The following is a 23,837-nucleotide window of genomic DNA, read 5'->3' as shown; positions in this document are numbered from 1 at the left end:
GTACAAGAAGTCTGCAGTTCTCCCTCTCTTACTGTGCTTGGGTCTGCAGCACTGGCTAACTCAAGCTAACTGCTTGGTACGATTTTTATTCCTTAAATTTGAGTGGCCACAGTCAGTAGCTGTACCTGAGCCACGGGCAGGACGCACTCCATGCTGTCAGTGGAAGGCTGTAGGTATCTGCTGTGCCACTGTGCACCGGTTCTTGGTGGAGCTCTGGGGCACGTGTGTGGTGAGGGCACTTGGATCAGGGGACGGAACCAGCTGATGTAAGAGACTCAGCCTTCACGTGGCACAGGTGCAGGGCCCTCAACAGCACTTAGATTACGGACCTGCTGCTTTCACAGTGCAATGCCTTAGCATTAACAAATACTGAATGTTTGTGGAATTTTCCTGCGGCTTCGTGTCACAGCTTACTCCCTTCTACTGTATATCCAGATGATTCAATTCTCGTCAGATTTCTTTACTTACCTCTAAATGGACTCCTGGATATTTGACCATACTGCCCTTAATTCAGCTCCTGAAACTATCAGCAGAGGGACATCTTTCCTTTTTCAATTTCCTTTGAATGTCATTTACCCATGATTCTGTTAGGAATAAAGCACAGCTAAATTAATTTCTTTTGTCTGCAGTTAATAAAAGCAGAATTAATGTAATTGAGATGGGAGTTTCAAACCCAACCTGCCTTCCAATTTCTTTCAATTATGTTTCATTAAAATTACCCCATGTCATTGGTAACAGTTATGTCAGGTTTACGAGTCAAAGAGAGAACTCAGCTTCAAATGACAATTTTCCACCAAACCAAAACCATGATATTTCTGTAACTACATTGTTGAGCATCCATGCTGCTATTCCTCAAATGCAAATTTCTGTGTGTAACTCCTGAGTGAGTTCTTTCCTTATGCAGCTCTTGGGTGTGCCACTTAGCCTATGCACAACTGACTGACATTGCTTTAATTTATAGTAAATATCCCTCTGCATCTTTGTATTCAAGTGAGACACTACTTTGGGACACAGCAACTGCACAGCACTTCATTCTGCTCTAACAGTATTTGAGTTGTTCAGGTGCAATTAGCACCACTGATAATTTTTTGTGGGTTTTTTTTTGGGGGGGGGAGGGGAGGAGGTTACTTACACTTCTGTTAACTCCTATTAAGATCTGTCCTTAACCCATTAGCACAAGTAATAGACAATATGTTTTTATGTATTCAAAATCTGTGATTTTGTCAGCTGAGTCTTATTTGCTCTGAATCTTATGATTTTCTAATTCACTTTACTTCTATGCTAATATTATTCTTTTTATTACTTCCTCACCACACAGCACAAAGACATTTTAGAGAATCCCAGCACAAAGAAGCCTTGTGAGCTATTCCAACAAAGAAAAGAACAGAAGATAGTCTTCTAGGGAAGGAGGGCTGTGAAAATTCTCCCTCCCCACATCCTCTGGAAGGGGCTCCAGAAGGCAGAGCAGACTTCCCCCTCACACAGTTTGTTTCTTGCACAGTGGCAGAAATTAGCAGGTAACACCCCAGCTCCATACCCACACAGGCCCACTGCTTTTATGCAGAAACACAGGTAGGTGTTGATACACCAGCCCTGTTCTTGGAGACTCTCGTTGTAGGAAAATGAGACAATAAACTACTTAACTGTGCAAGTAATTTCAGCTGGAGCCGATTATCCATCTGCTAATACAGTGCAGCCTGGAAGCTCTGCCAGTGACAGATTAAGGTCAAATAAATGATCATTCCTAGGAGATATGCTCCTCTTCCTAAATGTGTTTTTCTCTCCACATGCTGCTCTATGGGGAAATGCTGATCAAGGAGATGATTGTAATGCCGTGTTATTCACGTTTGGCAGTGAAGGTGCAGCAGATTCTAGAGTAACACTGGGGTTCAGACAGCTCATGTATGACAGAGACCCTGGTTGAAAGAGCTTACAGGCAAAAAGACAAAGCAGAGGAAGACTTATAAAAACAAAGCATCGTTGTATTATAAAAGCAGAGGCCTGGTGGGAAGTGGGCCCTAGGTGTGTGTAGACATGTGCTGTGCCTCACAGCCTGCACCCAACAGGGTGAGGGTGACAGGGTGAGGCTGAAGCCCCTCCACTGTGATATGCATATTTTCCCCTAACCAGAATTTTTGACTTTTTTTTTTTTTTTTTCAGGAACACCTTTTCTAACAGGCTGTTAATGTCACTGACCCTCTGGCCTGCACTTGTGGGCACCCACACAAACTGCAGGCAACTAAAGGGAAGATCGTGCTATGGAGAGTCTTTAACAAAGGAAGTTGCAGGCATGGCATCTCTGCAGTCTGAAATAGAAGAGGTTAGACAGGCAGGTATTTGATAGCATTCAATTTTATGCTGGAAAGGCTGCCGAAGAAGGAATCTCAGGCTTGTTTCAGGTTAGGACACAGACCTTGAGTACTAAACAGAAAAGTCTCATTCACTCAGGCACACTGAACCGTTGCAAACCTTTGTGCTGGCAGCACACCACTGCTCTAACTAGGAGAAAGGCTCTTTTCTAACAGCCAGGAGAAGCACAGGCACTTTGAGAACGGCTGTGCCAATCTCCTTCTGCTTGCACATCCTTCCAATGAGAGCTGCTGGGTGCTGTTACACAAACCCAGCATCCACACACACTAATCCACAGGCGTCTGCCCCAGGCTTGTGTAACAGCAGCAGGGCGAGGACCGTGGGGTCTGCTTGGTGGGATAAGGGCTTGGCAGTGCGTCCTGCTGGCCCCAAGGTCATGGCAGTGTAGGGGATCTCCTTATCTTTTATATCTCCTAGTTAAAAAAGGAAAAGGAGAAAGAGAAAGGAATGGTAGAAGCAAAGCAAAGATGATTTCAGAAGAGGACAGTTTGCCATGAAACAAAATTTGGCACACACAGAAAAAGCTTTTTCAAAGGAGTTTTAAGAATAAACAGTGTTCATAAGCATGCACTAATTTACAGCACGCTGCTGGAGGTGCTAAGGACATGGATTTGGTCAGTGTATCTACAGTAAGCAAACATATTTAGCTACCTGACACACGTGCCTTTACCTTTCCCTTACTATTTTTACAGCTTCTATGTCTTTTTTCCCCAATGACATGGATACGTTTCAGTTGCAGCTGCACTGCAGTTCAGTGACAGAATAAAACTTTTGAAAAATAAATCAAGGACTGTGAAAAGAAGGAATAGAGACCCTTGGGGAACAAGGACCATACATCCGGTGACCAGTAGCCGGCAAGGCTCAAAGGGCTGCAGGAAGGCATCTCTGGGGAAAAGAATTCATCAGAATATTTATGGAAAGTCAGTATTCAAAGAAGACATCAGAGTGTGTTCTCTTTTGTTTTGGCTGGTTGCTTGCTTTTTTTATCATGCCAGAACAACACACACACACACACATATATATAGCTTGAAAGCAGCAAAGAAAATTAAAGTAAAAGAATAAAGTCATAAAAACAACCCTCCTAAAAAATAAGGATTTTTTGCTTGAGCGTTGCTGGAGATTTGGAAACTTCGTGAAGTTTTAAGGGTTCTTTGCAATGGGAAAATGTTAAGCTGCCTTAATCACAGAAGGACCAAGAGGCAAAATCTCTGTTGTGGAATCCTTGATATCAATCAGGAGCTTCATAGACTTTTCTTCAAAGGTCCAGCACAGAACCTTAGTTAATAAACTAACTTGCTCCCCACGAATGAAGGTTGGTTACATGAAATCACTGCGATGTCCTTGGGCCCCACGTGAAAAGTCTGAAGTGCAGGAACAAAGGTTGAGGGTAGACACAAAGAAGGAGCCAAGAACTTGGGAACTTGGCTCAGCAAGGTATCCTTCTAAATCACTGATTCCTAACAAGTGAATTTTAAGTTATGCAGTTTTTACTAATTAATAACTAACTTGTGTAGTCGTGCCTCATATCAGCAAGTATTCAGAGGGTGGAAACTCCATCTCAGATTGCAGCAGAATGAGCTGAGAGAAACCACAGATTTGGGGGCTACTCATGACTTGTGCACTGTTTTGTAGTATATGTATCAGAGTAAGTAACAGATTTCAAGGACTGCCACTTAGAATCTTTCAAAGATCCTGTACTTAGCAGCATAAATAGCCACATTATCTTCAAAAAAAGGTTAAAATAGTTCATTTTTTCTCAGATTTCTGCTGACAGGTCAGGTATTACCCAGCTTAAACCATGGTCCTGGACTGGGGGAGGTTCTATTCACCCAGCCCATGCCACCCACTCTTCTTCCACAGCTAGAAGATGGGAGCCCACCTGTGGCACAAAGGTGAGAAAGTTAATGACAGGGGTGGCACTACCTGTGCTGAGCAAAGGGAGGAACTCCACCTACTGCAGTGCTTGGGCTGCTGCCTTGGCACACACACTGCAAAGTGACTCACTCCAAAACATCAAAGTGGGGAAATCGGGAATAAATTGAACCTGTCTCTCACAGCACTCAGATCTGCATCTCTTGCAATTCTGTAGTGTTTTAGAGTGTTACTAATGCATTTTTCTTAGCTGCCAAAGGTTTTGTTACTCGGAGGTAAATAAAAGCTCAGTGAAAAGCGTGGCAGATGCCACTAGAATGAACCCTAAATCCCAGCAGCACATTTCCAGATAGGTTTAATATGGATAAATGGAAGGCAAACTTGTAAAATAAAATGTTAGATCTCTGTTGTTGTTGCGTTTGTGTTTTGCTTTTTTTAATTATTGAATAATGTATTTCTAATTTAATCAAGAACAAAAGACAGGTACAGCAGGAGGCAAAGTTTTTGTTTATGGATTTTTTAAATTAAAGGCCACTACACTGTTTTTAATTGGCAACCTGTCCCTGTCAGATTAAATGTCTCAAAATCCCTCGGTAACCTGTTAAAAACTTATCGCTTGTGGCTTAACTTCAAAGCACACAATGCAGCATATCACAATGCAAAATCTTGTAATGGTACTGACAGGTTTGTTACAGTGAGATTGTGTCTCCCTATCTCAGTAATATTATTAGATTTTTGCCTTTGCAACAAAAGCAACAGTCTTTCTTTTCTTAATTATGCTGTAACCCATTGCTCCCAAAACAACATCTTCAGCAGTGTTTGCAATCAAACACAGCTCAGTATAGAAGTCCCTGTTGGTACACCACATTGCTTTGTGATAAACAAGGTACCACTTTTATAAACCAATCAACAACAAAAAATAACCTAATCAGCTTGCTAGCAAGTTCTAAATTCTCATTATTTTGTTAATAAATTCCCTGCTGGAAATTTCTAGGAAATGTCAAGATTTATGTGTCCTGTCTGCATTCTGAAATGGCATTTTTCTGCAGGTCAATTAGTTCACACTGAGCCCTAGTACCAATTATGCTTCATTGTGCTTCTGTAACACTAATACACTTACTGGTGTAATGAAACTCATGTGATTCATACAACAAACAGTGTGCACAGTTAAGACAAAACCTATACCTTTCCAAGGAATGCCTAAATACTATCTCCAAGTTTCTGCTGCAAGAATTATCATACATCTCTGCAAGAGCCTCTGGCTTGTGTCCCCTTTATTGCCTGCCCACTCATGGGGCAGAGTGTGCTCAGGACACTCTTTCTGCAGGCAGGACATGCCACCTCTGGGCAACAGGGAGAAAAGGGAGAGCTGATGTGACCTCTCCTCTAGGGAGATAGAAAAGCACAGCACAAGAATGATGGAGCGCGTGCAAATGAAGAGCAAAGGCATCTCTTCTTCCACCATTGATTACAAAGTTAGGCAGCAAAACTGTACCTTCTGTACTAATATTTTTCTGTCATGTCTGCTGAAAATGGGAAAACCTGTTTTCTCCCCATGCCTTAATGTGTGAGAGTGGGCTAAAAGGGCCAGTGGGTTCAAAACATTTGAGTTTCACAGTTAAAAAACTCACATCTTTAAGAGTCCTACAAAATCCACACATTCTTGACATGCATTTTGAGTGCCACTTTATTAACAAATTGCTCATAAGTGACTGAACACCCCAGCCGTATTGCTGCAGGCCTGCACCTCTGCTCACCACTCTGGGCACCCTTTCAAACAGAACTGTTTGGGAATCAACTGCCAGCTTGTCCTGAAGAGATGCCTTGACTGCCACACTCCCTCTTCCCTCTTGTCATAAGGGAAGGGCATGTTTTTAATCTTCTGCACAAATACCCATAGGGTGGACAACACCTTTTCCCTTCAAGTATACAAGCTCTTTCACCACCATAAGACTGGCTATAGTAAAGGAAGCCATGGGAAAGCTAAGTGAAACTTAACTTCAAAAGCAAATCAGATTTCTTCCTACAATCTTGAGTGGATGCATTGGAAGGTGAAAACTGGATAAGCAAAGTCCCTCTTGCTGTAAGCAAAGATCAGGTTTGTAACCCTTTGTCACAACATCTTTCTCCCCAAATTGGAAAGATATGAACTTGACAGGTAGACTGTTCAATGGATGGGGAACTGGTTGCAAGACTGTACCCAGCGGTGGTCACTGGCTCAAATGTCCAGATGGAGATTGGTGACAAGTGGTGTTCCTCAGGGGTCAGTGCTGGATCAACACTATTTAACATCTCCATCAATGACACTGACTGTGGGATCAAGTGCACCCTCAGCAAGTTTGTCTAAGATACCAAGTTGTGTGGTGCAGCCAACTCACCCCACCTGAGAGATGGGATGCCATTCAAAGAGACCTAGACAAGCTCAAGCAGTGGGCTCAGGTGAACCTCGTGAGGCTCAACACAGCCAAGTGCACTGTCTTGCACCTGGGTTGTGGTGACTCTGCTATCCATACAAGCAGGGGAATGTAAAGATAGAACACAGCCTTGCCAAAAAGGACTGGTGGATGGGAAACTGGATATGAGTCAGCAGTGTGCCCTCACAGCCCAGAAAGCCAACCGTATCTTGGGCTGCATTAAAAGATGGCCAGCAGGGCGGGGGAGGTGATCCTGCCCCTCTGCTCTGCGAGGGTCTCTGGTGAGACCACACCTGGAATATTGCGTGCAGATGTGGAGTTCTCAGTACAGGAGAGACATGGACCTGTTGGAGCATGCCCAAAAGAGGGCCATAAAAATGATCCAAGGGATGAAACATCTCTCTTATGAGGACAGGCTGAGAAAGTTGAGGCTGTTCAATTTGGAGAGGAAAAGCCTGCTGGGAGACCTCCGAGCAGCCTTTCAATATCTAAAGTTGGGCTGTAAGAATGAAGGGGACAGACTCTTTAGCAGGGTCTGCTGTGATAGGACAAGGGGAAGTGATTTCAAACTAAGAGGGAAGACTTAGATCAGATATAAGAAAAAAGTTTCTTACAGTAAGGGCAGTGAAGCACTGGCAGCAGAGAAGTGGTGGAGTTAGAAAGTTGGAGAGATTAAAGACCAGGCAGGATGGGGCTCTGAGCACCCTGATCTAGCTGTGGGTACCCCTGTTCATTGGAGAGAAGTTGGACTAGATGACCTTTAAAGGTCCTTCAAATTCAAATGATTCTATGATTCTATCTTAATATTACACAAGTAAAAATGAATAAAGGAAGTAATTTAAACTGGAATATCTACTGCTGAACTCCAAAAACTGGAGAGACTCAGAATATCTTTGACCGTGACCTAACATTGCCCTAATCATTAAAACAAGAATGTTTAACTTAGTTACACCATGTCTGGCATATAAATAAGTGTTCGGATTTTCAGGATTCCCAAGAATGTGCAGTCCTTTTGACTTCAGAGGTTTTAAAAATTTGCAGCTCATTTTACTCATTTAGTTGTTGAAGTACAACCATAGGTTTTAAATTAGAAGACGCTGACCTTGGCCTCTTTATTTCAGCTTCACCAACTGAAAAGTGGAGATAACAATATTTACCTATGAGTGTCTTCTGATTATTAATTGCTGTTTGTGAAGTAGTTCGACTGTGAAAATTTCATCCCTCAATGCTGCCTTCTTACAGAGAAAGCTAAAGACTTTCTTCTCGCTTGATACGCAAGATGCAATAAAAAGAAGTCACACTAGATTCACAGAATGCATCAAGAGAAAAGAGAACCACACGATTCTTATACATCCTTTACTGAATCAGTAGCAGACCTTTTTGGATCTGTAAAGAAAATACATTTTATGAGAAGAACACAGAAAGAAGATATTGTACTCTCAGCTTGGTATTACTTGTCAACTAGCTCAGTGCAGAGGGCAAAAAAGATACATAATATGTTTCTGAACAGTGACAGCTCCTCATTTTCATAGACTATATCCATACAGAAGACAGCTCTACAATGATGTGTGCGACTTGTGGAAATTGCAATACAGAAGCACCAATAAGCAAGGAAACTTTTGGATGAGACAAGAGTCTATTTTAACCTGGCAACTTAAATACAGTATTTAACTTTAAAAACAGTATTTAACTTTTCCAGAAAAAAGGAATCTCCTTGAAGAACATCACATTTCTGCAAAGATGAGAAACAGTGTGATCCTGTTAGAGGCAGTGAAAGCTAGCAGGGCACAATATGAAAATAACAGTAGCCCCACAGTCATTCTACAAGTTTCTAATACATTTTCAAAGCACACATATCCTTATCAGGGCTCTAATTCATTAAATTGCTAAAATACATGCATCAAGCTTTTCCAGAATATTGAAGTGCATTTGTCTTTCAGTTGAAGCCCCTTATTAATCACAATACTGTATGCTCTGGTGAAACACCAGTTAAGACCAGCTATCTGGAAGAGGCAGAGAAGAGAAATCCTCCTCTGAGGCATGACTCCTTGCAGATACAGTCACGTTTCCAAATACAATGTGATATTATTTTGATACCATGTAAGTGCAAACTGAAAAAAAAAAAATTATCTGAAGCAATAAAATAGTCTTGTATCCTTGCTGGAGTATATTTTGTTTATCAGTGCTCTAGTTTATATTCAATTGTCTAGAAGAAACAGCCTGCAGGATATTGAATATAATTACTGTGTTGACTTAGATGTCACAAAGTGCCTTTTACAATATTTGCTGGCCAGCATTCATTACATTCCAAAAAGAGAAATAGCTTCAACATGAACACTTGTAGCCTCAATGGAGATGCACTATTTGTATATAGGATACTTTCTTTAAAGATCTCAGCAAGGAGTCAGACCCTCTCTCCCATCTTCCTGCCTATATAGTTTTGGATGAGCCATTTAAACCATTACTTGTTCAAAGCATTTGAGTAGTGCCAAAATAAAACATTTGTATGCTTAAAGTTACATTATGCATTGCTCTGCTGCGTCTAAGCACCCTCTAATTCAATTTCAGCAGCTATAAAATGAGAAAGATGTTCACCTTTACAACAGGAACTCAGATACTGTGCTGCAGCATGCCATGGTTCAAGTTCTATTCTAAAGTGCTCCACATTCTAACAGGAGTGTTCATGAGATGAACACATTTGAAACGAATACATTTGGCAGCAGAACTTTTAAACTTTGTCCTTAACTTCTTTACTTTGAAAAAATTTTAACTACTTTCTGTTTCTGTTCTTTATGACGATGTTTTTCCATTAGTGGATCGCATTAGATAGCAGGGACCAACTCCCAGTTTGTATTAGACAGAGCTGAAATAGAAAGAGGATTAAAAACATTGTATTTCAGAAATAGAAAGTGGGTCACATATTAAGGCTTTCTCAGGGTTTGCCAGAAAATACTGAATTAGAATGAATTCAGTACTGACTTCCTTACAGTTTACTGATGCAGGACTACAGCAGGGTACGTATCTGGCACATATCTGTGGTACTTGGCTAGCACTTGATATACCCATGGCTTGATGTTAAATACCACCTGAACCTCTGCCAAACTGCAATGCTATGTCCTGAACATCCCAGAGCCAACATTTAGGGCTGGAAAGGCTGAAAGCACCCACAGATACATGGAAAATCTGCAGAAGAGGAGTGAATGGATCTTAAATTTCAGAAGTGCAAGAGTAGATGTGCTACACATTACACAGACGTATGAAGCAGCATCATCAGGCTTACTCATACTAGCATCAAGGCAACCTGTTATTGGTTGCTTCACCTGACAATTAAGGAACTATTTTAAGAAAATGTGAAGCAAATACATGGCTTACCCTTTGCACGTAGAAAGAAATTCTGTGAGGGAGAAATGAAAGATTTTAGTGTAAAGATTACATTGCTTTTTTCTTTTAGATACCCACTTGAGTGACATCTTTTCACAGGTAAGTGTTCTGCTACGCTAGAAGCAAAACAACAGTTTGCAAATAGCTTCCCATGCATGCTAATGCAACTGAGAAAATCAGATGATTCAATATTTATAATTTAGAAAGTAAATACATCTAGGGGATATTTCCCTAGTCATTTTTGTAATTTATTCACTTCTAGCAAAGTATTATATTATCAAAGATATTAAAACCAGGAAAAGAAAATTAAACTTTTAATGGGAGAAATATTTTGCTCTCCCTCTCTCTATGTTCCTTAGCTTTCACCCAACAAAAAGGACAGAAACTGGCATTTCAAACAAAGAATATTTCAGTATCATCAAGTGCACGTGTGAAGTATTTTAAGAAAGAATATGCAAACTGAAAAAATAAACAAAAATGAAGCGGGGATTTTTTGAATCCACTCTTCAGACGAGTCTGAGGCCTGGCCAGAGATGTTATGCAAACTTCTGTTTTCCTCAGTATTTTAATGAAACAACATATGAACACTAAAAATAAGTTTTCATCAGTTTTCTCCCAAGGAATTCCCTCAGATAGAAATCAAGAGAAATGCAAACACAGAAGTTCCACACCAGGGAATTACTGGAAGCCTCAAGGACCTTCATCATTTACATAGTCTACAGTAAATTTGAAAAGAGCAGCTATGGGGAACTCCATCCATCTCGCTTCCCCTTTCACTTTGTTTGCTCCTTCACTGTCAGCCTTCTATTTACCACCTCCCAAAGCATCAAAACAGCACATAACACGCTCAGTGCCTTACCAGGAGCATGCTGCAACAGCAGTTTTTCCCCATTCTGAGAAAATTGTCCAAAAAGACTTAAATATGTGGCTTCCTGCAGTGGGGCAGTTCCAAGTTGGAAGGGACTGAGTACTACTCCTGGATCCACACAGGACCGCCCAAAAATCAGACCATATGACTGAAAGTGCTTGTCCAAAACATGGGTGCGGTGCCCACCGCCCTCTGGTGCAGACCCTGTCCCTCACCCCCAGCTGCCCTCCCCTGACGCAGCTCCATGCCGTTCCTGTCGCTGTCACACAGAGCAGAGCTCAGCGCTGCCCCTGCGCTCCCCGTGAGGAGCTGCAGCCGCCATCGGGCCTCCCCTCAGCTTCTCTGCCCTGCAATGAGCAAACCCAGGGCCCTCAGCCGCTCCTCACGAGTCTTGCCCTCCACACCCTTCGTAGCTTCCTTTGGACACTCTTTAAGAGTTTTATGTCCTTTTCACGTGGGACTCCCCAAACTAACAGCAACTGAGAAAACACATTTAGCAAGATGGTTGCTAATATTTCTTATTCTCTGCCTCCGCTGTCACCACTGAGCCCAAGTCTTTGGTTTCTAGGAAACATCATGTAATTTCCAACTGTAGCAGACATTACTTCTCAGATCAAGGATTTCACATCAAATATTAGCTAGAGCTTAGGAAAACTGAGGCTCCAAAACTACGCCTAAACGGGGTGGACTTTGTAAGTGGACTGGGTGGCTTAGCAAATGCTGCCAGGTTCATGTTTGCAAATGCTCTTCCCCATGCTCTTCTTCCAGTCAGGTAAGTACAGAAACAAATGTTCTCTCTTTGGCTCTTTTTATCAGCAGGAAATAATTCCTCAGTGATCTCTTCAAATTAATTCTTCATCTTTACCTTGAAATATCTTCTCCACCTGTATCTCACCAGCCTCGACTTCTCTTGTTTGGAGGACTTTTGCAAACAGCTCATCTGAGGAGGAGGGAAATACCCTCAAATTTCAACCAAGGTACATAGGCATCCTGCAAGTAAAAATGAGACATCATTAACATTCCCGGTGATCAGGAATTCCAAATACCTAAACAATCCAAGCAACTAAATGGGTTTATTTACTTTTTCTTCTAGAAACCTACTCTTTTGTCCTGACTAGATTTTATTTGTAACAAACTCTTTCAGTACGTGAATTTTTTCCTTAGGGTAAATCATTGAATGTGGGAGGGACACTCAATGCTCACTGAATCTTCCTTCTAATTTTACTATTAGACATGACCCTCATTAAATCTCAGCCTCAGAGCTGTTCATAAAGGAAATGGCTTGTAAACCTTAATGAGGCAAATGATGGGGGCCCAATGCTATCGTCATTCCAAAAAAATATTTTTTTTTCAAAGGAAGTTTTGTCTGCCTGAGGACAGGTAGGATCTGCTCTGGATATCATAATTTCCTGCCGTGTTAATTTCCAGCAATAAATTTTGATGAGATGGTGATAAATAATTATAATACTAAGCTATTTGCCTTCAGATGGCAATCTTGATTTCTTTGTTTTTATTGCACAATTTCTAAATACTAACACTTAACTCCAGTGACATTAACTGGTATCTATTCTAGAAGAAAGGTTTCAGGCTGTCCTCTTACAGAAGCCATGGAAACAGTTTCTTTCTGTTCAATTGAAAGCATTTTGCAGACTTATTCTATAGTCTTTCTTCACATTGCTCTCTCTCGAATTGCACACTGAAGCACAAATGACAAGAAACCCTGTTTGCCATGCCAGTGAAGGCTTTTAGAACTGAGCATAATCTGGTTTACCTATATGGCTGTACTACAGCAGATCAGCATCATGCCGGCAGGACCAAGATGTGCAGCATTGTCTCGGGTGGCCAAGGAAGGGTCTGTGTGCAATAGGCTGCACCCTTCGGTGGTGTCTTGCTGCTCATTGTCACATTGCACAGAGACTAACCAACAGCCTCAGCAGCAGTTGTGAAAGTGAAAAATGAAATGGAAAACACAGTGCATGCTCTGTACTAGTCTGACACCTTGCTTTGAGAGATCGAGGAATGCAGCACTGTTCCTGGAGAAGAAACGATGGAAGCGTTGAGCTCCAATGAGAGAAAAGTTTCTACCATCTGTGAAGTCCTGAAGAATCACCACCACCAATGGGAGTGGGCTGATCTGTCTCTCCTCCAGCAATAAGCTGGTAACCTATGTACTGAACACAGGAAAAAATTCACTAATTTCCCTAACTGAACTTTTTTTCCCTAAATTAAAATAAATTCTATATCTCTCTGATTAGAATTAGGGTGCTCTGATATTTGTTTATCACTATTCAAAGCTACCACAGCCTGCATCTTTGTTAACATATTTAATGTAAATTTTTAAAAACAATGTAGTAAATGAAATAAACCTTTATTCTCATGCAATCATTTTATAAGACACAAAGCAAATATATTTGATGAGTTGGTTCCTATAGGTGAGCTGAATTTTCAACAAGAAAACACTTGATCCTATTTTGTTAGAATTCATTCTTTTACTTTTTCTCCTGCTCAGAGTTACCACACTCAAGAGCCCTTCTGGGCATCGAGCTCGTATGGTAGGTTCTGCCTGACAGCAGTGCAAATGCTCCCTGTCAGTATCAGGAAAACTGAAGTTCTTCCAAAATACAAGTGCTAGGAGATAGCATTGTGTCGGCTGGACAGAGGGCCACACCAGCTGAGTGGGAAACAGAAAGTTCTCTGAATGGAGCCCTGAAATTTAACAGTGCTGTAATTTACACCAAGTCCGAAGCGTGTGATTTGGAAGCAGACAGATAGGAGCGACAGCGGCAGGGAGCCTTTCTTTACATGAAGACTTGACTGGAGATGGACAGCATCAGTCCAAGCATTGCTTTGAACACGAAGCAACGATCCCCAGGATGCCTGGAGGTGAGGGAGCAGTTTAATCCCATTCCTTCCCGGGTTAGCCTCTTTGCAGAGGCAGCCAATCAGGGCGCAATCTGTTGCTAATTCTGGTTACAGAATCTGTCTGCTAGACACCGCGCTCCCCCCCTGCAGCTCTGCATTGGTGGCAGTGCTGAGGTCTGGTTTGTATGGTGTACGCTTGCAAGGCTGTGAGCATCCACTACACAGACCCTGTTACTCATACTTCTGAGTGACTCTACATTGACACTTTCTTCTAATTAAAAAAATGCCTCACACACTGCCTCGACTCACTGCAGAATGCTCATTTCCTTCTCTGCAGGCATGGACCCTAGACAACTGCTGAAGCTCCTCACGTACATCAGGTTCACTTCAAGATGCTGTTGAAACATTGAGTCATGGAATCACAGAAGGTTGGAAAAGACCACTAAGACCATGCTGACCAATTGTCTGCTCACCACCACCATGCCCACTAACTCACGTCCCTCAGTGTGACATCTACATCCTGCAAACCTCCAGGAACAGTGACTCCACCACCTCCCTGGGCAGCCTGTTCCAATATCTCACCACTCTTTTGGAGAAGAAATTTTTCCTCATATCTAACCGGAACTGATGCAACTTAAAGCCATTCCCTCTCATCCTATCACTTGTTACCTTAAGAAAAGGCTGACCCCCACTCGGCCACAACCTTCCTTCAGGAAGTTGTAGAGAGTGATGAGGTCTCCCCTGACCCTCCTCCAGACTAAACAATCCCAGCCCTCTCAACCACTCCTCGTGCCCCAGACCCCTCTCACCAGTTTTACTGCCCTTCTCTAGACACACTCCAGAGCCTCAGTGTCTTTGTTGTTGTGATGGGCCCAAATAGAGTACTGTGCACAGTGCTCTAGTTGTGGCCTTACAAGTGCTAAGTGCAGAAATGGAGTATCCCACTGGGCTGACTGGTAGGTCTTCCCTCCCTGGATCTCTGTGCTAATCCATAACATTTGAAAAAGAGTTGCAGAACAACTATGGTAACGCAGAAACTCAGTGTGCACGCGTCACTCCTCCTAGCCTAATGTCTAGATGCCTTCCATGAGAGATACGTGCTTGGCAGGTCTCTATCAAGCCGCAGTTGCTCCACTCGCGGGCCCCGTTCCCGCTGCACCTCCCAGATGCGGAGTGTCCCCGCTCCGTGCCGGCAGCCCCTCTCCGCACCGCCGCCCGCAGCCCGGCTGTGTGCCGCGCCGCCCGAGCAAATCGCATTGTCAGATGCGCCCTGATGTCAGCGCGCTAAGCCCGAGCCCCAATCTGCTCCCGGGGATGCTGATCGGCTTACGGGCCAGGAGTTTGCCCGCCGCCCTGCCCGCACCCCAGACCGGCCTCTCCTCGCCGGGCCAGCGAGCGGAGTGCCGGCAGCGGCATGTCCCGGCCCGGGGACGGCCGGGGGGCAGGCGGCGGGACGTCCTCGCTCGGCCGTCGGGACGCCTAGAGAGCGGCGGCGGCAGGCGGCATGGTGCTGCTGTCGGGGGCCGGGGAGCAGCTGGCCGGGGAGCGGGTCTGCCCCGCGCCGGGAGCCGGCAAGGAACTGCCCGAGGCGGAGAGCGGCTCCGAACAGGGGGCGGACGGGGCTGCCGCCGAGGGGCACGGCGATGAGGAGCAGGAGGAGGAGGAGGAAGACTACGAGGAGTATGAAGACTTCTCCGAGCTGCACGACACCTGCAGCATCGCCTCGGACGACTCCTTCTACCCGCCGGGGGGGCTGGGGGACGAGACGGAGGACAGCTGGTCCCTGGAGCAGGAGGACCGCGACAGCCCCGAGGGGCTGAGCCTCTTCCGAGCGTGCTGCACCAACAACGCCGTGGTGCTGCGGGCGCTCATCCGGCAGGGCCCCGAGGAGGAGGAGGTGCGGGAGACCGACCGCAACCGCAGGGTGAGCGGCACGGGGGGACGCGCGGGTTGCGCCGTGGGTTTCTGCCCCAGAGGCGCTGGGACCAGGCGGGACGGGACGGGGCTCCGCCGGGCGGCGATGTGAGTGTGCTCCTTGGGGAGCAGAGGGCTGCAGTCTCACTTTCCGGCCATCAGCTGCGAGTTTCAGAGAGCTTCTCTTTAGGCAGTGCTACTGCCCCTCCCCTCCCCTTCTTTCTGCCTTTCTGTCTTTCCGTCTTTTGCTCTCTAAAAACTTTCAGCTTGCTCTCAGCCCCTACGTTGCCAGGCAGAACTTGCAGAATTCCTGTGCTGAAATCAGACTGTTCTGAATTTTCACTGTATTTGTGTTGTTGGGATTCTGTGTCAGTACAGTGTTTGTGATTTGGCTTTTGACTGTCACTTGGCTAACTGCAGGGCAAGATGTGCATTTCACTAAAGCAGAAGGAGAAATCTTTTCCTAGGGGTTACTGAGGTGTTTGAGTAACATCTAAGTTTAGCAATAGCTACTCCACTCACTTCCATTTCTACAATTCATACAAAAAAATTTATAATTTTTACATGGAGTTTCCAAAAAAAACTCCAAGTTTTTCTGGCTGTTATGTTCATAGAATGGAATCATAGAATGGTTTGAGTTGCAAGGGACTCTAAAACATCATCTAGCCCACATCTTCTGAAACAAAGAGGAGCACCTGCAGCTCGATCAGGTGCTCAGAGCCCCCCCCCCAGCCTGACCTTGAGTGTTTCTAGGGATGGGGCTTCCACCACATGTGACATATATGACAGGAATGTTTTGAAATAAAGCCAGAGTGATTTTATCTGGGCAAGTAACTTGCATATTCTCAAAACATGAGAAGTCTCTGCATGGAAAATTGGGCAATAATTTGGTTTGGATGCTGTTCAAAGTTGTCTTTATTATGTGTACTTTCAAGATTTTTTCCTGCAAAATGTATTTCCTTCCGTCAACAAAAGATTATTGCAATACGTGTATTTCAGTGACCTGACTCACAGTGAACTTCTATGAAAGAGATGAATGCAACAAGTTGTATGAATGCAGCTGAGGGGGCAGCCAGCAATGCCATGGGAGTAGGAGCGAGCCATAGAGCCTAGAAATACTTTAAATCAACTTTCTGCCAAAGACAACTCGTGTTGGCTGGTAACACCAGTTGCAGGGCTGCACTAGAGCAGGCCTGGCAGGGGGTGTTGGTGCACCTGTCTGCGTCTGAGGGTAGGACTGAGCTTGGGCTCCAGCTTGTAGCAGCATTGCATGGCGGTGGCCTCCATCAAGGGTTGAAGGTTCAGTGCTCCCAAAGCGCTTGGCTGTGAGGCAAGCTTGGGTCCTTGGTGCGTGTAGTACAAAGGCCTCCCTTTCTGGACAGGAGGCTGTCACAGCAAAGCAGCCTCCTCTTGTAGGCTGGGGCTGAGCACAGCTGACTGCCCTCCCTTCCCCGTCCTGCTTCACAAAGCTAGCTACTTGTCATCTTTCCACTATCCCAGAAAAGAATCAGACCTTTAGCTTGGATTCAAATTTTAAAGTTACTTGTTCATACTGTATAATGCTAGTTCTGCTCTACTTAAGCAAATAAGGAGTTTGATGTGAAATTAAGATTTGACACCAAATTCTGTTTTGTTCATTTTGGGGAGAAAACAAAGTAAAAGAAATTCTGGAATTCAGCAGCTTCTGGAAGCCTCATTGGTGGTGCGAGGAGAATGAATGCAGTCTTTCTCTCTGCCTGAGGGGATATGACCCTGCACGGAAGTGCCCTGATGGCAGCGATGCAGAGCAAGGCAGTCTGGCTTTTTCAAACAGATGTGAATGGGACAGGAGAAACATTTCTGCTGCATCTCCAGGTGTCCCACAGCAGGTTCAGGCACAGCATGGGACCAGTACACAAATGAGCAGCCTGGCTAAACCACAGCACAATCTCCATTGGCTTTAAGTAAAGTGCCCAAAAAAATTGCTGATTCCTCTTCTGATATTGTGCATCTATTCCCAGTTGGCTTATATTCTTTCCCAGACACTGGTGTTCACAAAGTCAGCAAATTCACATTATTTTGCAATAGAACAGCCATGTTTCTGACAACTTTACCTGACAAAAAGGAATCCCTCAGCTCTTTCTTTTCCCTGTGGAATTTTTTCAGCTCTTGAATTTGCCTGCTATATAAAATCACTGTAAAAGGCACATAAGCAAAATGTATTTGTATTGCCTAAAAACAACTGAAGGAGTTACATTTTCCACTTATACTAAGAAAGCTATTTTAAATTCCTCAAATTTGTACTAGTAGCTTTCAAAGTCCATGATGCTAATTGTTTACAATCCATTATTGCATGCTGTTATTGAAAAGTTGGATGCTTCTTTTTTTTTTTCACACTGAACAGATAAGAAGAATTTTGTTGCTTCTCAAATTTTCTTTCTTTTCTATCAGGCAGTAGAGAGAAGGATCACTTGCTTTGGAGAAGCGCAGTGGTGAAGGAAGGGCTATCTGATTAAATAAGCTGACTGTGTTCACAGCTCTGATCTGATAACTTCTGTTATGTATGTACTATGCACCTGCATTTCCACAATTTGTTTTCCTAAACAGTACTTGTTTTAGAAAGTGCAGTATGTTATGGCAGAAAGATAAGATCACATCGTGATTCTCAAAGTGATTAAATGCAAATCTCCAAATACAACATGAGGAAGAAACTTCCAAATGGTTAAATCCTTAAAATGAATTTGGGAGCGAACAGCTGGAGTTTTGGCACTCTTCTGCTTTTATATTTTGACCCCAGCCCTAAAGCGATCTATTCTGTGAGCAAATTATGATTTGGAAGAGATTACTTCCAAAAATGCCAAAGTCTAGAAAAAAGTTTTCATATTTTTCTCGATCCTTTTCATAGAAAGACACCATTTCTCTCATTTCAGACTGTTTTCCAGGCCTCCATGGTGACTTTTCACAGGGTTTCTGCAGGAGCTGACTTTTCCCGTGCTGTGTTTATGAGCTACAGGATCTCCCATTCAGGAACCACCTGTCAGGCACAAACTTCCATTAAATCCACCTTCCTGCAGTAAACATTAAATTCACCATCCTTCACAACACATCCTAGTCACCACAGCCTCAGGACTGATGTCTCCCTGTGTCTCATTTTCATTGTCGTAAAGGAAACAGCAGTTTATATGCCACGATGTGTACATGCAGATTCCCAAAAAGGTTCACCCCTGCATCCTCTGCAGCCCTACTGGCTAAGTATGGATTCCAGAAAAGCCAGCTTGATGTTGCTTGTTTCCTCTCCTTGGCAGACCTGATAACAAAATATTTGGAAAACAACTATGACAACGTATAATGAAGTAGTTGCAGATCAAGCAGGATTGCCTCTCTTACCTTAAAATATTTACCTGTCTCGTGCTGCAGGATTTACCTGCCTCACTCTGGCAGTAAAGAGGGTTCTGCAAATATGTAGAAGATAAAATCTTGGCTTCAGTGAAAATTCCTGACCTGACTGGGACCGAAGTGCCAGTCAGACACTGCTTTTCACCATGTGATGGGGGAACTGCTTTTCTTTCCTCCTTGCTAGCTATATCTCAAGAATTTTAGTTACTTACATTTTGTAAGTTTGACATAATATTAAATCCTGTCTGAAGATCAGGATTATGTATACTCAGAAAAACAGAGATTCAAATTTTGGTGTTACCTAACTACAAAATGAAATTTGCCATTTAGGCAATGAGGAATGAGAGAAAAAGATGAAAAGAAGGCAAAGAACATCCCCCCCCCTCCACCAGAATTAAAATAATCACTGTAGCTTATCCTCAGATTGGTTTTGTGTTGACTACATAAGTTGTGTAGTCTGTTTTACTAACTATGCTGAAGGCATATATTTTAGGGTTTATATATCTACCAAAACATTCTGTTGTAGTCTTTGGCTTTTCATATTTTAAGTCACTATTCAGTGAGTCTTTCACCCAGTTTCAGGCATACTCAGGAACCACTGCTAGAAGAATTCTTGGAATTAAACAGATTATTGTGTAAGCATACCATTATATAGTGGAGCTTGTGCATTTGTGTTCTTAGTTCATTCCTCTTAAAAGATGTGAAGACAAAATAATCTATGTGGCTCAGCTTGTGAACTCCTTTCAGAAAATATTCGTAAATCCATATTTGAGCACAGTTGATTTTTCACATAAATTCTTCATTCAGGATGCTGTTAATCAGTGCTGCTCGGTAGCTGGTTTTCCCTTGGGCCGTGGTAGATCCACAGCCCTCTCATCAAACAGACCTGGATTTGTGTCTTTGTTCTTCTCTCCTTTTTCTGTTAAAGGAAGAGAACTGATCTGGGGCTATTCTTCACGATCTAAATTTCTTTTGATTTCTTCTCTCATTAGTGACTGATGCTCAGTAGAAAAACAAATGAAGAAATACCTGGGGAGGGACAAGGACTCTGCTTCAGAACTCTGAAGTTGCTACTACACAGTAAGCAAAAAACAGGTAGCAGTGTGCTTCCAGGCACTTACTTGAAAAACTGGTGAGAATGTAGGGCTGGAAGTCAGTCTGCAGAGGATGGAGCTGGAGAGATTTTCTGTGGGGTGAAGTGGAAGAAGATTTCCACTTTCTCCTTCTTTGCTTGGCATAGAACAGTGGGTTTCTCCAGAGCGTGTCTCAGGGGTCTCTGCTATGCTTGAACTCTGCCAGGTTAGGTACTGTCACCCTTCACGGATATGCACAGTGAGTACTCAGTGGAGATGGCACCCGAATTTGCCTTTGCTAAAGGCATATATTCCTAAAATTGTGACTGATGGAGGAGGACACAGAGCCAGTGGTTCCCATTTCCTGGGTAAGGAATTACTGGGTTTGATAAGTCTTCTGCAGAAATCATGCATCACAAGAAGTGTCAGAGCTTGGGTAGTGTGGTTGTTATTGTTGTTTTTGTTTTATCTGCATGATGTTAACCTGCAAAAAGGAAAAACAGACTCTGTAGTATTTTATGGAGGAAGATAAGATGAAGATCCATAAAGATCTTGCCACATACTACTTTTTGGTTTTAGTGGCACACAATATAAGTCATCCCCTGTCGGAAAAAGGACTTGAAAAATGTCATCAGCTACACTGGTGGCAAATTTTTTTCTTATATTCATAAGCTGTTTCAGTTCCCTAGTGTTCTCTCATACAGGGTATTCTCATGTGAGCACTGTATTCATGCCATGACGCTAAATCATAAAAGGGAATTTTTTAGGGTGGAATTAGTTTTAAAAAGACCCTAAAGGCAAAAGTAATCTAATTTAAATCCCTCAGAATAGTAAAAAAATCCCTAAATGCACACACAAAAAAAACAATTCCTGGATATATTTATGAGTATATATTTATAAAAAGGAAGTGAGTGAGTAAAAAAAGCAAGGAATAATAGTTGGCAAAATACAGACACTGCTCAAACCAGATTGGGAACTTTTCAAATACTGTAATTGCAACTCAAGGGAAGCTATAAGAAAGGAAAAGATAGACTATGGAGAATATGAAGTTAATTGTCTATGGGGGAATTTGATAAAATAGTCAGAGGGTAGATGGATAGTGATAGGACAAGAGAGAATGGTCTTAAGCTCGAGAAGCGAAGGTTTAGATTGGATGTCAGGGCGAAGTTCTTCACAGAGAGAGTGGTGAGGTGCTGGAACAGGCTGCCCAGAGAGGTTGTGGATGCTCTGTCCCTGGAGGCATTAAAGGCCAGGTTGGATGGGGCCCTGGGCAGCCTGGTCTCGTACTGGATCTGGAGATTGGTGGCCCTGCCTGCAGCAGGGGGGTTGGAACTTGATGATCTCTGGGGACCCTTCCAACCCGACCCATTCTATGATTCTATGATATGATTCTATGGTACAGATGGGCGCATGGAGGCATTGTCAGAAGAGTACATGCAGAGTAGGTGAATGCCTGTCCTTGTCTTTGTTCATCCTCTCTTTGGAAGGAATGCCTTCCTATGTCTGGCACAGAAGCAAATCCTTTGAAACGACTGATCTCTAGAAGAAATATTTGCATGGAACACGATTTCTTTGGAGTAAAGGCAATGGTTAATATGGATTATAAGGGTGCTTAGAAGTAAATGGGAATGCAAATCTTTATCAGACCACTGGAAATGCATAATGAGATGTGCTGCATCCTCCAAGAAATAGGCAGGCAGTAAGACATAATTTGTACTTAGTGTCAAAAGCTGCATTATCTAACAGATGTAGCTCTTTCTGAAATCGATAGATACAGATTTGAAGACCTCATCAACCTGAGAAAGTTGTACAAGTTTAATCTAATTTCAAGTGATGCAGCTTTTAAAGAAGTCAGATGAAGAGCGATTTCTTTTAAGAATTTTGACAAATTGCTTCTTGCAAAATGTATTGAAGAGAAGTTTTCAGCCTGACCTGACTATAGCCCAGAAGTAAAGGTCATAAAAATCTTCTGTTCCAATTTAAGCAGTGTTTCACATCAGTATCTTAAGTCACCTATTTGGACTTGCAGAGCTCCTCAGTGATGTGGTGATGATCCTGGTTACCCATGGAGTACAGGTTGCCCCCAGATGTAATGAAATGCAATTGCTTCAAGCATCCATGATGTGGAATACCCATAAATCATAAAACCATACAAGAGGTATCTAACAAATGTGGTTCCCGAGATATTTATCATCAGTTATAATGACAGATGTATAATGATGTCTTTAGTAAAACGTGTCTGTAACACAGAAAAGAAATGTAACCCCAGTATGCCTTATATGCCTTACTGCATTTTTCCAGTGGAGTCTTTCAGGTTTGTTTTACAGTGCACAATGTGGCACTGCTAATTCGCTCACCTCATTATGAAATGCAAGTTCATATTGTTGGCAGAGAACTGTAAAGGAATTGCTCAAAAGCGAGCACCAGAACTAATTTTCTCACTTAAATGTTCCTACGTTCCTTTTCCTGAAGTCTTGTTGTGGTATACAATTCTCTTCAAAATCAGGACTTATCTAAGTTTTGAGTTCTTGTAGTTTGATAAAAGGGTTATTTGGAAGTAATACAGTGTAGGTACTGTAGCTTTCTATGTAACTTCAGACAGAAGTTCCTTTTGATGCTGAAGCTGCGAAATGCAGTCTAAAAGAACAGGAGGAAAGAAAGAGACAAAGGAAAAAAAGAAGCTCAGAAAAATCCATGAAGAACAGTTGTCTTTAGAAATTCAGTTTTAAACTCTGTAATAAAAGAGATGGAAAAAAGACTGTGATATTTCTCTCCTTGCTTATGTTGAAAATAAAGACTCCCGTGCAGAAGAGTTAGGTTTTCAACTGAAGCCTAGTTTATGCTTTGAAAACTCTGGGACATGAAAAGGAAGGTTATTTTTCTTTTTTGCTATCAATCATATATCAGTCATATATCTTCTTGTAACAGGAAATAAGCAATTTTTCATAATTTCTTCTTTATTCTGCTTTGCCTCACTTCAATTTATACATTTCAGTTCTAGTTGTTCAACTGCATAGAAAGTTACTTTGTACAGAGCATTAGTACTGTCAAAGGTGCTGGACTGAGAATCCTCAAAGGATTTGATGGCACACATATTTTCATTAACAGATCTTGTCTTTTATTTTTAAAAGAGGACAAGATAGATCCAAAATTAAATGAAGCTAGAGTTCTTTGCTGTTTTGTGGTGGCATGAAGTCATTCATTTTTCAGTTATTCAGTCATTTTCAGTGAGCACTGACAGGTCCAAAGAACATGTGACTGTTATGGGGAATCCCTGTATTGTTTTGGTCCCAGCATTTTTGCTGTTACTAACACGCATACTGGTGGAAGTGATTCATCTCCAAGCACTGGTGTTCTTCTGCTTTCCCCTCCTCAAGGTTTAAGATGTCTGATGCAGATTAGAATTTTTTTTAGATTCCAGTAGCACTTCTTTGTGAATCAAAGATAACCCAAATATCCAGTCATAAGAGTGTTTCAAATCTGTGAGCAACAAGTGTTTTCCTTCAGTTAAGACACTACCCTGTGTAGATATCACTTTTCAGGCTTCATACCTGACCTGCAACAAAGTACATGCCAATGTAATTTTTTGGAAAGAAAATGGAAGTTGAACAAGATGGCACTAGCGCTCGGTAGTTTTGGAAACATTTTCCCGTTGAGTATCAGTAGGCTGTAGGAGCTACCATGCTAGGAAAGGACGTGGGTCCAAAA

General features: G+C 42.7%; 1 protein-coding gene across 2 annotated transcripts in view; it reads left to right on the top strand.

Annotated features, from left to right (window-relative positions):
* The first annotated feature begins 15,128 nt into the window (after positions 1–15,128).
* Positions 15,129–23,837, top strand: part of ANKRD33B (ankyrin repeat domain 33B) — a 38,049-nt gene continuing 29,340 nt past the window's right edge. For both annotated transcript variants that reach the window (XM_052703910.1, XM_052703908.1), the window contains exon 1: positions 15,129–15,691. In XM_052703910.1, the coding sequence (XP_052559870.1) occupies positions 15,272–15,691 (420 nt within the window). In that variant the 5' untranslated portion in view covers positions 15,129–15,271. The remainder of the gene's footprint in view (positions 15,692–23,837) is intronic.

Source organism: Tympanuchus pallidicinctus, unplaced genomic scaffold (genome assembly GCF_026119805.1).
Source record: "Tympanuchus pallidicinctus isolate F22 unplaced genomic scaffold, pur_lepc_1.0 scaffold5, whole genome shotgun sequence".
In the NCBI taxonomy this organism is placed as follows: Eukaryota; Metazoa; Chordata; class Aves; order Galliformes; family Phasianidae; genus Tympanuchus; species Tympanuchus pallidicinctus.
This window is presented reverse-complemented; position numbering and strand designations above follow the sequence as displayed.